Below are 17,542 nucleotides of genomic sequence, written 5' to 3' on the forward strand. Positions count from 1 at the left end.
GCCCTCACTCTGCCCACAGGCTGGCACAAAGTGCCAGTCTGTATAATTCCTCAGTGTCTAAGCAAACTGTCATTTTAGCAGGGTCTTCCCTGAAACAAGAGAAAAGTTTGTCTAGGTAGAATTCAGAAACATAACCATGCTATTCTAGAATATCAATATGCAAAGGGATCTTGCAGCACCTTTAAAACTTCGTGACAGTAGCTATACCATTAGCTTTCACAGACTTGGTCTACTTCCTTAGATGCAGTATACCATGTTTATGAAAGCTCATGTTACAACTTCTTTCCAAAGAGTTTATCTAGTTTTTATTGCCCTGGGAAATTCTTTGGTTTTGAAGAGTAAGGTAAACTTTATTTAAATAAATAAATAAATCCAAAAGAACCGAAAGGTGAGAAAGCACCTCTTCAGCATAACCAATTTAAGCCAATTATAACCCAAGACATGGTGGTGGTAGCAGGTGAATTAGATGGCTTTGAAAATGAATTAAATTCATGGACGATCGGTAAAGCATCATGATCACTATGCAAATATAGGAATTTTAAATTCAGAGACATTTTGCTTTTGAATACCAGTTGGTTAGGTGAAGACTGTTGCCCTCAGTGTAGGAGTCACCCCAAAGCATCTGGTCTACTATTGTTAGAAACAGGATTGCCCCTGATTCTGATCCTTTAAGGCCCTTTCTTACCCTTTGACACCAGGGAACCCAATATCATACTTCATGTCAAAGTGGTCTTGAAACATCTTACACAATAATACACACACAAACAGACACACACACACAAGATGAATGCATATGCATCTTAAAACACATGATATTGGCACATGCAAAACAAATTATACAAGTTATATTATCTGCTCCCCACATAGGTATATCAAGATAAATTTACTCTGTGCAGAATACAGTGCATCTTCCTTTTCCAGCACTATAGCTGGCATCTGGTTTCTAAATGAACTTATAAAAGAGTTAAATGGGCCTTTTTTCCCATGCACCAAGCCTACGACCTCACCTGTCTTCTGCCCAAAGCTAGACTTCTGCTCTTCTTCATTGCATTTATGAGTCATTCATCTTTAAAAACCAGACTGGGGCTAAGACATCAAGCCAGTAAAAGAGAAATCACTCAGACTGCCTTTTTTTTCCTGCCTTAAGTCATGGGTGTTTTGTTGCCCTTCTAAAGTTGAGAGCTCTGTTTCTGATATGGACACTATATTTTATTTTATTTTATTTCATTTTATTTCATTTCTATGCCACCTTTCTCCCAGAAAGGGACCCAAGGCCAAATAAAACCATTTAACTTTTTACAATAAAAATGTTAAAAACAATTAAAATCAACCAACTTAAAACAATATAAAATTACATAAATATGCAAAAGTTAATAACATAACTAAAGCATACACCCTGTATAAAAGCATCCCTGACATGATTATTTATCAGAAGCCTGCTAAAAACATCTTTGCCTGCTGGTGAATGGGAAGCAGGGACGGGGCCAGCCTAGCCTCCCATGGAAGGGCATTCCATGGCTTTTCTCTCAAGTCAAGTAGCACCTGCAGGCAAATGCCTGAAGGGCTACCCTGTGCCTCCTAAAAACTAAAGATTGTGGCCCTTTGTGGACAGCCCTGTGGAGCTGTTATAATAGGAATATTGTTCCATTGGTAGTTATCCACTTGATGCCTCCCCAGTGCCCCAAACCACGCAACTCCCACCTGCTAAGTTTCTTATTTTCCTTTTTTACATCTTTAGTGGCTACATCCATAAGGGTGATGCAAATACTTCAAAAAGGTTCCTGATGAAACTATAGAATCTCCATCACTGTACATTTTTAACACTCAGTCAGGCATGAGTTGGAAGAGCTAAGAAACTCTTTGCTGTTTGACGTCTGGCCTCTAGGCAGGTGATAGACTACATGGTTTTGTTCAACTCTCTTCTTTACAGTGCTCATCATCTACACTGGAGACATTCTGGCAGACTATCTTCCTCTTTTCTTTCCATCTTCTATATAAAATAAAAAGTAAGGTTTTGATAACATTACTGAGGTTATCTATTATCTTAGAGATTTATTTCTACTTCTACAGGGACATTTGTGATAAAAAATGGATTTTTCACAACTTCCTACCACAACCTTTTAGCAATGAATGTTTAGGAAGCAAACCATTTTATTGTTGTTGTTGTTGTCTACTTTTAGCACACATGGATTATGAAATGAGATACATGACACTGAGGTGGTTATACCGTAATACTCTTCCACCTGTCCTGGAAAGTCTTCAGCACACCCACGAGGCAATTACTGGAAACAGAAATAGCTACAGTGACTACAGTATATGATTGATCCCAAAAAGATGGTGCAGCAATATTATTTTTAAGGCACTTGCTTCATCAAGTTAAATGCTTCCTGCCCCCTTTCTCCATGAAAATAAAAGTATAATTGCTGTCTTCCTGGATCAGTACAAAGGTCAGTATAATAGGTATTCTGTGTTCCACCCTGGCTAACCAGAGGCTCTTTCACACTACACACTTATTGAGCTATAATTCCACTTTAACTCCTATGGCTGCATCCTAAAGAATCCTGAGGTTTTTGTGGGTTGCTCAGAGGCAGCAGAGCAGCTCCCTGGATAAGGATTTCAAAGGTCCCTCCTTCCACTGCCAATCCCAGGATTCCATAGGTAGAACCATGGCAGTTAAAACAGAATTAAAAATAGCGTGAAAGGAGCCCCGAACCTTCTGGGCAGGCCATGAGAGTAATGGGCATCCTCAGAACATGGGAGAGCCCTATGGGATCTGACCAAAGGGCCATCTAGTCCTGTGTTCTCAATCCACATTGGTCAACCAGATGCTTTTGAAAGGTCACAAGCAGGGCATGGACGCAATAGCGCCTCTTGCCCTGCCCAGAAGGTTCATGTTCCTCAGCCACCTGGCATCTAGGGGTGTATAACCTACTTTAGAAACATCATAGACAGCTTCGCCTTCCATGAGTTTGACTAATTTGCTTTTTTTAAAAGGAGCATGGACACAAAACACCTTAGAGTCACAAGATGTTTTTCTGAGGTTGTCCTCCTTCTCAGCCCATTAAAAGAAAGTGAGTTTGCAGAATTTTTTCTTAATATTCTTGACCATTTACTTTATTTTAATGATGGTGACTATTATCTTTCTTCCCTCTAGAACATTTCAGAGAATGTGAAGTGATGGCCAAGCTGCCAACACGGTTGCTATCACTTGCTGTAGCATACCAAAATAACAATAGCAACAACAATTTAGGGGGGAAAGAAAGAAATCGGTGTCTATCATCACATATTGAAGAACAGAATTTTGTGACTGAACTAAGACTTCTTTTGCTCATCTCCAGCATCCAGTCATGTTTGCAGCTTTTGAATGCAGAAGTGCTATTTTTAAGCTGCCATGGCTAACAGCTATGGAAATGAATGAATGAATGAATGAATCTTTATTTGTATACCGCTATTCCAATGATCACAGCGGTTTACAATCAGTTAAAATATGACAACAGCAAATCCAATAAAAGAAATCCCCCCACATTAAGCAATAAAATACAACAATAAAAATATCCATCATTCAATCACCTTTAAAACCAATTAAAACTAATAACACCAGTAACCCCAAAGACATCCATTACATTACAATTACAATTACAACAACATAAAAGGAGAAGAGTGGAATTAAAGGACATGGGGGAAAGCAAGGTGGAAAAAGTGAGTCTTTAGGTTTTTTCTAAAAGACTCTAGGGAGGGGGCTGAGCGGAGCTCAACAGGGAGAGAGTTCCAAGCCTGCGGGGCCGAAGCAGAAAAAGCCCTAAGTGCAGACATCACATATCTCGTGTCAGGGACTCTCAGAAGCTGTTTCCCACCCGACCGGAGAGTGCGGGGCGGATTGTATGGGGAGAGGCGGTCCTCCAAGTACCCTGGGCCCAAGCCATTTAGGGCTTTATAGGTTATAACCAACACCTTGTATTGCACCCGGAAGCGAATTGGCAGCCAGTGTAGGTCCTCCAGTACCGGTGTTATATGACTGGCTCTGGAGGTACCCGTAACCAGTCTAGCCGCCATGTTCTGAACCAATTGAAGCTTCCGAGTTTGGTACAAGGGTTGCCCCATGTAGAGCGCATTACAGAAATCGAGTCGAGAGGTTACCAGTGCATGTACCACTGTTTCAAGGTCCCCCCGGCCCAGGTAGGGTCGCAGCTGGCGTATCAGCCGAAGCTGATAACAGGCGCCTCTGACTGTCGCATCCACCTGAGAGGTTAGGTGGAGCGACGAGTCCAGAAGCACCCCCAGACTACGAACAGTGTCCTTTACAGGGAGCGTGACCCCGTTCAGGACAGGTGGAAAAATTTCCATCCCTGGACCAGGGGAGCCTATCACAAGTACTTCCGTTTTCTCTGGATTCAGGCTGAGTCTGTTTTCCCTCATCCAGCCCATTACTGACTCCAAGCAGGCGTTGAGCGGAGAGATGCCATCCCTAGTCACTGCATCAGTCGGGGACACAGAGAAGACTATTTGGGTGTCATCAGCGTACTGATAACACCGCGCCCCGTGTCTCCGGATGATCTCTCCCAGCAGCTTCATGTAAATGTTAAATAGCATAGGGGACAAAATCACTCCCTGAGGGACCCCAGATGTGAGGGCCCTCTTGTCGGAGCGACAGTCCCCCAGCTCCACCATCTGGAATCTACCCGAGAGGTAGGAACGGAACCACTGCAAAGCAGTGCCCCCGATACCCAACTCCCCCAGGCGCTCCAGAAGGATACCATGGTTGATGGTATCGAAGGCCGCAGAGATGTCCAAGAGCACTAACAGGGACACGCTACCCCTGTCCATGCCCAGACGGAGGTCATCGACTAAGGCGACCATGGCAGTCTCAACCCCATAGCCCGCCCGGAAGCCAGTTTGAAATGGGTCCAGATAATCCGTATCCTCCAAGACCCTCTGCAGCTGGGAGGCAACCGCTCTCTCGATCACCTTCCCTAAAAATGGCAGCAGTGATACAGGCCGATAATTATTCTGAATTAGGGGGTCAAGGGAGGGCTTCTTTAATAAAGGTTTTACAATGGCCGTCTTTAAATTAGATGGAAAACAGCCCTCCCTGAATGATGAATTGATAATACGACGCAACATTTCTGTTGACGCCGTTCCCCCTTGGACTGCCAGCCATGAAGGACAGGGATCGAGAGATCGATCTCCACTATGATTTTTTTCCCACAGAAACACTCAATTTATTTCCACATTAAGTCATATATTCAAGTGGCTATCACAAGATCCTGTAGCAATGAATTTTATAAGTTGATTATGTATAGCATATAGAAGTACTTCTTTCTGTGGCTTCTGAACTCTTACAATGAGTTTTTCTAGGTGACCTTGAGTCCTAAAGTTGCTTTCAGGGAAAAAAAACCATACCTTCATAAGTTCATAATTTTATAAGCAGTTATTATCTCTCTCCTTGCAGCCAATTCCTAGTCTTCTTTATTTCGGTGTGATTTACTTACTTCCAAGCAACAAAAAGTATAATATTTCATCTTCAGCTTTTCAAACAACCATAGAAAGTCTGAACCATTTTGACATAATGCTAATTAGACTTCATTTGGAACAAAACTACCCCAAGCATTAAAGAAGTCAGTAGTGAGAAGATACAGACATCATTGGGTGTAAAGACACCTAACATGGTTGGCCCCTCACAGTGACAGACCATCGAGTGTAGGAAGAGGAGAGGGACTGAGATTATCTGTCTCAAAGAAATCTGAAAATGAAATAGACACAGAGTTTATCATCCCAGCAAGTCGTTCATTGTAGCCTAATCCCCCAGTGTTTATATCCCAATACAACCATACCTTTGATCTTGACCTCTCAGGATTCACACTCAACTACAGCCCAACCGCTGATGACTAGAAGACTCTGTCTTTTCTCCTTCCCTGCTCCATTACATGCTTAGAACCTCTTCCTGGAACATTTATGTCACCTTTCCTCCCTTGCTTCCTCTGAACCCTTCCTCAAAACCCATGTTACCCTTAAACCTTTGACACAACTCACTGTTTCCTACCCCTTTCTGTAACTCAACCTCTATGCCTACGCATGAGCAATTTAAACAACCACATAATGCCGGGATACAGACCGCCTCTTTGCGGTGGTCTCCCGCCAGCGCCATTTGCTCCGCGAGGGAGCCGCAGCAGCCAAACCGCGCGGCTCCCGCGCGGAGCAAAAGAGAAGCTCCATTTCGGAGCTTCTTTTTGCGGCACCTTTATGACGTCGTGAGGCGCCTGGCGCGGACTCGCGACGTCATAGGCGCCACGACACGTACGGACGCTCAGCGTCCGATACGTAAACATGGCGGCCCCCATGTGGAAGGGGCGCCGCCATGTTGTACGTATTCTATACGTACTAGGGTTAGGGGGGTGCGGAAGCACCGCCCCTTCCTAACCCTAGTACGTATAGAAGACGTACTATATGGCGGTTTGTATCCCGCCAATGCTTCTCTATTTCTTTAATCTTGACTCTCCAACTTCCTCTGTTGTTTCTCTCGTGACAAGTTTTAGTGGGTGAGTGGGTGAAAATTTTGTTTGGTTCACATTACAGTTTGAATTTACCCAATTTGCACTTTCCCAGACCTGAACACAAACCAAAACATGTTTAGCTCTCTATATTTAAATTCTGCAGACAGCAAAGGAAAAAAAGGAAAATGTACAAACATGGCAACGTGATATACGACTAGCCAGCAATTCCCTTCTGTTCTCTACATTGGACAAACAGTCTTTATGCAAGGGAATGAATGGGCACAAATCTGACATTAAAAATGGTAATACTAAAAAAACGGTTGCACTACATTTCAGCCTTCCTGTACATACAGTAAGGGATTTATAGGTTACAGTGCTTGAACAAGGACATTACAAAGGAAGACTAGAAAGAGAAACTGAATTAAATTATATTTACAAATGCAAATCTGTTAACAGAGGTGTAAACAAAGACAATAGGTTCATGGCAACTACATATATTAATACAAGAGTCCTCACTAACAAAAGGAATATTCTCAGAGAGAGGTTTGAACTCAGGGAAACTGACTTTTGGTAAGTAGATTTATTGCTTTCACACATCAATGTTAACTAATCATTGTAAAGATCTGAAAGACCTGTATCACTTTGCCCACCTCTTTGGAAATTTAGGGCAGGGACATGATTTGCATCTTTCTGGATCCTAGTACATTATATTCCATTCACACAACTCTACCAAAATGCTTTATACCTGAGGCTTTAATATCACTCCATACTGCATCTGAAGAAGTATGTTTATATCCACAAAGGTTCCATAAAAACATATTAGTCTTAAAGGTGCTGCCATAGTCTTCTTTTATTTCCCCTTCCCTTCCTCTTCTTTATGGTGCAAGAAATTAATATGACCACTTCTTTGAAAACTGTACAAAAATGCACCCAGCTGAAGAAGTATTCACAAAAATGTTTATATGATTTCAGTGTGGACCCCCACATAGTCATAATGGCGCCATCCTTGTGTAAGGTAGAGGTAATGGCAGGTTTGAACGACAGACAAAAAACCACAAGTGGTGGAGAGAAAATTCCCCAGACAGCTTGAAGAGAGCTGAGCATGTATAGAATACTCAGTGTCTGCTGGGGCTCACTGGCTCCAGTGTGGATCATGTTTCCAGCACCTCGCAGCTAGGCTCTGGATCAAAATAGTATGCTTGTCTACTGAGGATCACTAACTGGATTCCAGTCACACTATCACGTGCAAGGTATAACAATTTTATTGTTGGTGTCCCAGTTAAGGATAAATAAGAAATTAATTTTAGTTTGTTTTTGGTCAGAATTTACTTAAGTTTGCTAAATTAAAATTTGTAAGAAAGCAAGCTGGCTTTCTTATCCATTCCTAGTCCCAACAAGGACACTTCCTTTCTTCTTCAAGATATTTCAATATTTTATATTTTAAATATTACATATTTTAAATATTACATATTACATATTACATGGATGGGGTCTCAAAAATACCAGAAAATGTATACATTTTGATTAAAGTGTTCAGATAAATTTTGTATAGAAAGCCATACCATAAATACATATATCACTGTGAATTTTCATGCACCGGTGTATTTTATTTTGTTTTTGCACATGAATGCAAAAAAATGGGATGGAATATATGAAAATATGGAACAGGCTGCAAAAAGACTGATTTGCCTGTCCTTACAAGCAATCCTATGTAGACACTGACTTAGGAGTAAATCCCTTGATATCACTGAAATTAAATTCAGAACATGCATAAATAGTATTGGGCTATTAATGAAATCTAGAGCAAGATTTTGAAATATGCTGGGAATTATTATATACAGAATAAACAGATTTTAATAGGCTGTAATATTAATCTGTTTACACCATCCCTCAATTAACTTTATCCCTTCTTTCTATTTTTATTATTTTATTTGTAATCCACACAGGTTTTACTGTGCAAAGAAATAATAGTGTGAAGCATAAGCAGGATTCAAATGATACAAGAGTTTAAGTTACACTTAATGAAAACTGCCTAACTCATTGGCAGAGTGGATGCTTTGCATACATGATGTCTCTCAAGTCTTCAGCATATCCACATAAAGGGATCACCACTGGTAGCAGGGCTGTGGGTGGCATCAGAATAAGCAGCCTTAGGCTGGATGGCTAGCTTCACTTATGACGACCTTCCAAACAAAACACAAAAGTGTTATATGATGAGCTCCCAAAAAATACACTCTCATCACCAAGGAATGACATACTGGTGTGTCCAGTGGTGTCATGAAATTTCAAACAGACACCATTGAGAGGAACTGAAGTCCCTCCTCTCCCTACAGCCCTGTACATCTCCTTCCAGATTTCGTGCAGATGGAGAGGTGGGAAAGCCTTGGAGCTACAAAGAAGAAGAGGAAAAGGAAAAGTTCCATTGCATGAGCAAATGTCCACCTGCATAATGTTGAATTTGGCCCAGTGTGTTAGTAATTCCATCCCTCTATTTTACCTTGCAAAGAAAGAAACAAAATTCAGGGAATGAAAGGGCTCTTCCACACTGCAGAAATAAAGCAGTTTGACAGCACTTCAACTGTTATGGCTCCATCCTGTGTAATCCTAGGATTTGTAGTTTGGCGAGGTATTCTGCCTGGTCTGTCAGAGAGCTCTTGTGCCTCTTGTTGTTTTTAGCTGCCTTTGAGTCGAACTCATGGCGACCCTGTGAATGAGATGTTTCCAAGCCCCCCCCCCCCCCATCCTCTACCTCTGCTCAGGTCCTGTAGGCTCAGGCCTGTGGTCTCTCTGACTGAGTCTGTCCATCTGGCATATAGCCTTCCTCTCTTTCTACTGACCTCTATCTTCTCTAGCATTATTGTCTTTTCTAATGAATCATGCCTTCTTATGATGTGGCCAAAGTATGACAGACAATTTAGTCATCCTAGCTTCCAGGAGGAATTCAGGCTTGATTTGTCCTAGGACCACCAACCAACAAATCTCTGGATTCTGTAGGATAGAATCATGACAGTTAAAATGGTTTCAAACTGCTTTAATTCTCCAATGTAGATACACCCTAAGATTTATAACTGTCAGGAAGCAAGGTAAAGACAATGGCAGTGCAACATCTATCTATCTATCTATCTATCTATCTATCTATCTATCTATCTATCTATCTCTATCTATCTATCTATCTATCTATCTATCTATCTCTCTGTCTCTCCCTCTGTGTCTATTCTCATTCTGATTTGCACCCCATGCTCTTCCTCAACAGCATCAACAAGCCCAGAACTGGCCTTTTGCATATCACATAAATTACACTAATAACTTGATTTACCATGGAAGTCAGTTTCCATCTAAGGCAAGCTATTTTTATTGATGGTTACATTTTTGTTCAATTGATCACATTTTATTGTGTTAAAAATGCAAAAAAAAGTCAACCATCTCTGAAGCTGTGTGACTATTTTAGCTTCTTGGAACCTGCTGTGTAACATTCAATTAAATTATGTTAAACACAACTTCCCAGAATCAAATTGGGTGATAAACAGTTCTTGTGCTCCCTTCCTTCTCTCTCTCTCTCTCTCAATTTAATAAATCAACAGTTTCCAAATCATTCCATTCCCCACACCTGAACGCATTAGAGTTGATATTGTACAAAGTGACAGTTGACAGCAAATTTTATTGACAGAGTCTCATTGAACATAATTACTCAACAAGAAGAATCCTGAATCCATTAGCCAGACTTTAAGTCAGCAGTAATTTTGTGACACACTTGATGTGCAAACAATAGTCAGAGGGTCACTGGGCTTTTCATTATAACCCCCACCCACCACTAACTAAAATCAGGAGGACACTGGGCAAAAGCCACTCCTGTTGAATAGAATGGCGTATCCTCCATACCATTTCATTGACACTTAGGAGTGAATTCCTTTTGTGGAGAAAGATAGATACACCATTGTGTTAGTCATTGCTTTTCGTTGCCTTTGATAATGCCATGGGATGCTGCCTTGGATCTGTAGAAATAGAATTACAGGACTTCTGTGTCTAAGCACTCCTGAAAGATTAGTCCCCATCCTTCAAGTTAAGGTATAATATAAGCAAAGAGAGGAAGCAGAGCGTGCCATGCACAAGGTGTTTTACAAAATGTTCAGACATTACATAAGCGCCAAGGACACTTTTGCTAAACTTTGGCTGATATATCAGCTGCACCCATTCCTGAAACAGACAGACTTAGCCATGGGCCCACTTACACCTTTTGGTGGCTATCTGCACTAAACAGCAAAGTGTGAACAAATTATAATGATTCCGTTTATTAAATTTTAGTCACCAGGAAATATCACTAAAGTATGTGTAAAAGAAACATCCCAACAGCCAATTAGGGCATGGAAATATACATCCTAATCAGCCTTCAGGAGATTAGCTTGTCCCATTCTGCTTCTCATGGGAAGGTAGCCGTGCTGCCAATAAAAGTCTGCAGGGAGGAAGGGCCACTTTTTAAAGGGGTCCTTGAGGATTAGATGCATATCCCACCCTGTGATGGCATAATCTCCTCCACCATATCTTCCCATGGGAACAAAATCCCACGCAAACATCAGAGTAGTCCACTCTTGTTCTACAGAAGAGGTGACAATGAAGCAATCCTCTGGATGTTATTGAACTCCAGTTCTCACTATTCCTCACTATTGGCTGTTTAACAACATCTGAAGGGGTGTATGATTCCCAGCCCTGTTCTGCAGTCAAGATCAAGATAGACATAGTCCAGGGGACATAGAACCACATCAAGACAGACTGCTAAGCCAAAAAGCATGTTAGCAAAAGAGGCTGGACCACACAAAGGCTGTTGTTCCTTTTTCTTGTTGTACTGATTTGTCTGTAAATATATGTGGTATAGGATGTGTGGTGAAAAGTTCAGTATGGACCTGTGAGGGAAGTAAGCAGTGGGCACAGGTGTGGTATAGTACTTAGAGTGCCAGGCTAGGAGACCTAGGTGCACATCTGCACTCAGCCACAAACTAACTTCATGTCTTGGAGTCACCCGGTTTATGATTATCAAATGGCATGGGGTATGGGAAGAACAAATTTCCTTGAGTTTCTTAATATATGGTCTCAGATAATTAATTGATGAAGATTATTAACTGGAATTCAGTGCTGGAATCACACACCTCCACTTTGCCCGATGCACTGGCTCCCAGCTTATTTCTGAGGCTAATTTATGATACTTGGGACAGTTTGGGATCATGTTACCAAGAGGGCATCTGTCTCAAATGCATCTATCCAAGATAGTCTTCAGAGGGCCTGTTCTAAGTGCCCAAACCATCTGAGATGAAGTTAGGGAACCGACCACTAAGGAGAGAGCTTTTTTCTTGATAAGATTCTGGTTTTGGAATAATCTTCCCAGAGAACCTAAAGTGGTTCCTCTCGAGCTAGGTGCAGGGTGTAAATGTTTAAACATGGATTTTATCACATGCCTCTGTGCCCAGACAGGAGGCATCCCATACCTGATCATGGCATCCCATATTCTATCCAGACTTCTCCCTTACTTTTTGAAAGAACAGAATTTTCCCCTTCTTTGCAAAGTGCGAGAGAAATCTGGACTGGGTATGGGATGCCATGATCAGGTACGGGATGCCTGTTGCCTGGACACAGAGGCATGCAATAAAATCCGCATTTAAAAGTTTATATCCTGTGCCTAGCTCAGGAGGAAAGGACAGGAAATGGCAGTGCGATAATTTCCATGGAGGAATCATGCAGCCTTCCACATGTTGGATTGCAACTGCCAAAAGCCCTAGCAAGCTTAGCCACAGATAAGAAATATTGGAAATTGCAATCCAACAACATTTGGAAGGTTGCATGATTTCCACCCTTACATTATAAAGTGTGTAAATGGCCTGAAGACCAAAAATGGAGTGTACATTTACTCTGGAATGTTCAAGTTGTGAAAGCTCCTAACTTGAATGGCGAACAGGTGAAAGACATTTTAAATCTAAATATATATTCTATGGTTTCTCCACCGCCATCCCAACTGATATACAGTATGCTTGATGTGCCAGGTTGTGGTCTTTCCCAGCTCATCCTGCATTGTGAGTGAGTAGATATATTATTTATTATTATCTATTATTTATTGCCTAACCTGTCAGGAAAAATCTGGGTGGCCAAAAGGGAGATAGGATGTGTTAATATATAAATAAATACAAATACAGTGCCTTATTATTAATGTAGGCCTTGAATGACATTTAACAAAAGAGAGGCATCTATATTCAACAACGGAGTATCTCTAAAGATTGCCCTGACCTCTCACCTTTTCCAATTCACTGTGTTCTTATTGTTTGTTTTACAGCAGTGACGGAAGGCCACAGGGCAGACAGGGCAGACTAAGCAAACAGCCAAGCAGTTTGGTTTATAGCAGTGATTCGCTCAATGCTCCAGACACGACCTGAGAAGCTCTGTTTTGCCAGGTGCCTGGATTCACTTGGAGAGTGTCTGTTTCAAGGATAGATATAGTCCTAATTTGCAGCATCCTATACAATCTGCTCTTTCATTAGGTCTACTGTACAGATCTCATTTTCATGCAAAATTCTTACACACACCCCCACCACCATCTCCTTAGCCACAGAGTAATGTAAAACTGCTAGACTCTCTACCGTTCCTTCTTTTAGAACAAAGAGCAACTTAAAAAACAGTTGCAGAAAAAGAAAGATTTGCCCAAAATCTTGTAGTAGGCCCAGTACCAGTGGTGGTCAGTGGTTACACACAGAAGTGGTTGTTTACCACAGTAGAATTTCTACACATGGCTTGGCCAGCTGTGTTTTGTCTCTGGGCTCCAGAGATAGGGTTGCCATAAGTGAGGACCTCCAAACCGGGACAAATGTAGGACAAATGTAGGGTGACATTTTTAAATGTAGGACACATTTTTATAAGAATGGAGGACGCACAAAAAATTGATTTTTTTTTTAAAAAATGTTAATATAAATGCATGTTTTTAGGCATGGTCAAAATGGAGGACATTTTGGCATTATTCTTAGACAGATGGCAGAAATGTACTTGCCCTTGGGTTCAACTTTACTTCTCAGAAGTGTGTACTTGGGCAAGGGACTGTGGTTTTTCTTCACTGCGCATGAGTTTGTAAAAATCACAGCAAGTTACATTGGCCGTGACTCAGAGGCTTGTTGATATCAATATCATCATCATCATCATCATCATCATCATCATCATCATCATCATCATCATCATCATCACTATAATTGGCCAAGAAAAGCAGACTTGTTAGCATTCAAAGCACCATAAATACAGAAAAAATGCACTTGCATATATTTAATATTTAATAATAAAAAATAATGAAAAAATAAATAAAAAACAAGGCAGGGGTGTATATATTTGATAATAAAAATTAATGTAATATAATAAAAAACAAGCAATAATAAAAATTAATAAAGTAAAACAAAAACAAGCAATAATAAAATTAATAAAATAAAATAAAAACAAGCAATAATAAAAATTAATAAAATAAAATAAAAACAAGTAATAATAAAATTAATAAAATAAAACAAAAACAAGCAATAATAAAATTAATGAAATAAAATAAAACAAGCAATAATAAAAATTAATAAAATAAAAAATAAAAAGCAATAATAAAAATTAATAAAATAAAATAAAATAAGTATTTTATATTTTTAAATATAATTGAAAAACCCCAAAATACCAAGGCAGACCTAATGGCCACTGACTCAGCTTTCCTCCTCCTCCTCCTCCTCCTCCTCCTCCTCCTCCTCTGGCCCAATTCTGCCCTGGCCTTCAGGCACCCTTCCTCCGGCTCCTTCCTCCTCCTCCTCCTCCTCCTCTCCCCCTCCTCCTCCTAGAAGTGGGGCAGGCGCGTGCGCGCGTGAAGGGAAGTGGGGCGGGCAGGCGCGCATGCGCGGAGGGAAGCGGGGCGGGCGCGCGCGCAGCCACTGGCCCCTGCTGAGGCCTGGGCGGCGCGCAAGCCCTCACAGTGGGGGCGCGGTGGCGGCGGCGCTTCTGCCACCGAGGAAGGGGAGGAAGGCGGAGCCGGAGGAGGAGGTGGGTTGGCGCCACAGCAGCCGCATTAGCGGCAGAGGCAATGGCCGGAGCGGGCCCCCAAACCGGGAACAAGGCACGGGTGGTGGCCCAAACCAGACCGGGACCGGGAGGGGCCCCCCGAAACCGTGATTAGCACGGGGGGCGCCGGGTTATGGCAACCCTATCCAGAGATAAATATGATAGCTTAATATAGCTTCTCTCAAAGTTCCTTTCTGTAAATCCTCTCTAACAGCATCAAATTTCAAATCAGGCTATATGCATAAAATAATCTGAACTGGGGGAGAGGAAGAAAACAGCAGAAAGCAGGGATAAAACCAAACTAGAGCCACACAAATCAAAATGCCGAGTGAGAGCTGGTGGTTTCCATGTCACTGGGACAATGAATCTACTGTGGGGCTACATCTGCACAGCAGAAATAATCCAGGTTGACACCAGTTTAACTGTCATGGCTCAATGCTATGGGATTTTAGGAACTAAAGTTTATTGTGGCACCAGAGCTCTCTGACAGAGAAGGCTACATGCCTCACAAAACTAGCATTCCCAGAATTCTATAGCATTGAGCCATAACAGTTAAAGTGTCAACACGAACTACTTCTGCAGTGCAGATGCAGCCTCATTTTCAGTTGAGACTTTAAAGGAAATATCCATGGTATTATTTTTGGGATAGTGTTTGGCACCTTGAATAGTTTCTTTAAAGTTCAGATTGACCCTCAGAAGAAATACACCAACCCATAGAGTGGAAGACATCAGCCATAAGTGGAAATGCCATTCACACTAATACCAGTTGTGTTAATGGCTTTTGAAAAGTAAATAGCAGGTGGAGGGGCAAAGAAGGGGTGATCCAGACCAGGACCTTCATCAGCAGGAAGGAGCTTTGGTTTTTTCTGTGTTCTACTGTATTTCCATTCAGCTTAGAAGATAGTGCCTGCTATACTTATGGGAATACTTTTTCCAGTACAAAGAGCCTGTGTGACGATTTCAGTTCCATGCAGGGAAGATGGTTAAGGACCTACTAACAACAAAGAAGGATCTGCATCTGGATCACCAGCAGTAGTCATGCTCACCACTATCCTCCCTTAATTTTCAAAGCCATTAATGCCATTCCTAATTGGGTGAATGGCATATTTTTTAGCTTGGACCATAATCGCAAAACCAGAAAGAATGAAGGCCCTTTTGTGTATTTCTCTTATTTAAAGAGAGCCCATTTCGGGCAAGGCACCTTGGCCTTTAGCCCTTTAGTAGTCTAGAAACAAGAGGCAGCCTTTCCTGACACAGGGATATAGGGATGGAAAAGCTTTTCTCAGCTAAATTGCTGCTTACCATGCCCCGTCATAAAAAGCAAGGTTGTTAGTATACCTTCAGTGAATAGCAGTTGGGGTCTGCATACTGGAGTGGAGGAAGTTCAGACCCCAATGGTTGGATCAAAGTGTACATAAACACATTCTGCTTGCATATAGTGGGGCATGGCTTAGGGAGACCACTGAGAGACAGATGTTAAAGCCTCATGCTCCAGATTGGAACCATAGTTGGGATATGAACCTGTCTCTGTCCTAAATTTTAACAGTCATGGTCATGGGGGGGCAGGGTGATAACTATAATATTGATTCATAATCACTGCCATTTACATTAGTGTTGAGTCATTATAAAACATAGATTCAGCAGGTCTACTCTAGATGAAACTAACCAATACAGGCTGCAGCCTAGAATGATTACTTGTGTGACATGTTATTTCCAAGTGCTGGCAGTGAGTAAGCATACCATCCACTTGAACTAGGGACCTGCAATAAAATTCCTGTTAAGGTAGTGCAGTGCAGTTTTGTCCAAGAAATTGGAAATTATCAGGGGCAGGACAGGGTTGGGAGCAAAATGGATTGCTCTCCTGTCCTTATCCCATACTTGTCCCGATTGCACAAAAGCATTTCAGAGACGCTGTGCTTATCATGTAATTAACCTGTCATTAAAATGAAACTGTATTAACATGAACTCCCATTAATACAAAATGACAGGATAATTCCATTTCAGTGATAGGTTAATGACAGGATAAGTGCAACATCATGGAAAAGTCTTTTGCGCGATCACAATCAAATGCAGTTCAATGACAGGACACTGCATGATGTCATGTGAAAATCTTTTCCTGATCCCCATAAGGATGTGGAAAGGACGGGACAAGGACATCCTTTTCCCTGATAATCTCCTGTGTCATGTCTCTGCATCTCCTAGCAGTATCTTCCTTTGAAGGTATAATACCATAGGCTTCAAACTGGGTCTTGATCTTAGAGACCTGAGGACCTTGGCTCAAAAAATGGAAACAAGCCTGCTGCAGAGAAAAAGGAAGGAGAAAATAAGGCAACAAATCCATTCCAAGGGCCCTTTTCCACTACACTTTAATAGGGACTATGATTCCACTAAGTGCCATCTCAGCACGCTAATGGATCCTTGGATTCGTAGCTTGATCAGAAGCATTGGAAGACCTCTTTGGCTAAGAATTTTAAATGCCCATTCCTAATAGCAAATCATAGGATTCCGTAACATAGAACCACGATGGTTAAAATGGAATCGCAGTGCTATATTTGTGCAATGTGAAAGGTCCCCATGTCTGAATGGTAAAGGAGGTATTCAAGGTGCTACACTCTTTTTTGTTGTGTGCCTTCAAGCAGTGGTGTCACTAGGGAGGTGCAGAGTACACTGGGTGACACCCAAAAGGGAGTGACACCACTGCTCCTCAAACACTACTTTTTGGCAGAAATGGGCTACAGCATTCATCTGCTTCCCTTTAAAATGATTTAAAAGATGGTGGGAGTGGGGTCTTGCTCAGTGGGAGGAGAAAGGAGATGTTCCAGAATTTTTAAAATTAAAAATTTTGTTTTTTTAATGTTTTTTTAATTTTTTTAAAATCCTTTTAAAATTTTCTTTAAACATATTTTATCAAATATTCCCTTTGCATAGTAAATACATTTAGGTTGTGCATATGATATTGTAATTTGAAGGTATAATTTGAATTTTTCTAGTTGTTATGT

The 17,542-nt window shown here is 41.4% G+C and overlaps 1 protein-coding gene across 1 annotated transcript; it reads right to left on the minus strand.

Annotated features, from left to right (window-relative positions):
* Positions 1-3,666: 3,666 nt before the first annotated feature.
* Positions 3,667-4,344, minus strand: LOC149322347 (uncharacterized). Its single transcript, XM_089526606.1, has one exon. The coding sequence runs from the start codon at positions 4,342-4,344 to the stop codon at positions 3,667-3,669; it is 678 nt and encodes a 225-aa protein (XP_089382732.1).
* Between the last annotated feature and the right edge of the window lie 13,198 nt (positions 4,345-17,542).

The sequence above is a fragment of the Sceloporus occidentalis genome, unplaced genomic scaffold, assembly GCF_023333645.1.
Source record: "Sceloporus occidentalis isolate IW3139 unplaced genomic scaffold, rSceOcc1.0.p SCAF_1, whole genome shotgun sequence".
In the NCBI taxonomy this organism is placed as follows: domain Eukaryota; kingdom Metazoa; phylum Chordata; class Lepidosauria; order Squamata; family Phrynosomatidae; genus Sceloporus; species Sceloporus occidentalis.

Coding starts and splice junctions, on each gene's coding strand:
- LOC149322347 (XM_089526606.1), bottom strand. CDS start 4,344: ATGGAAATTTTTCCACCTGTCCTGAACGGGGTCACGCTCCCTGTAAAG.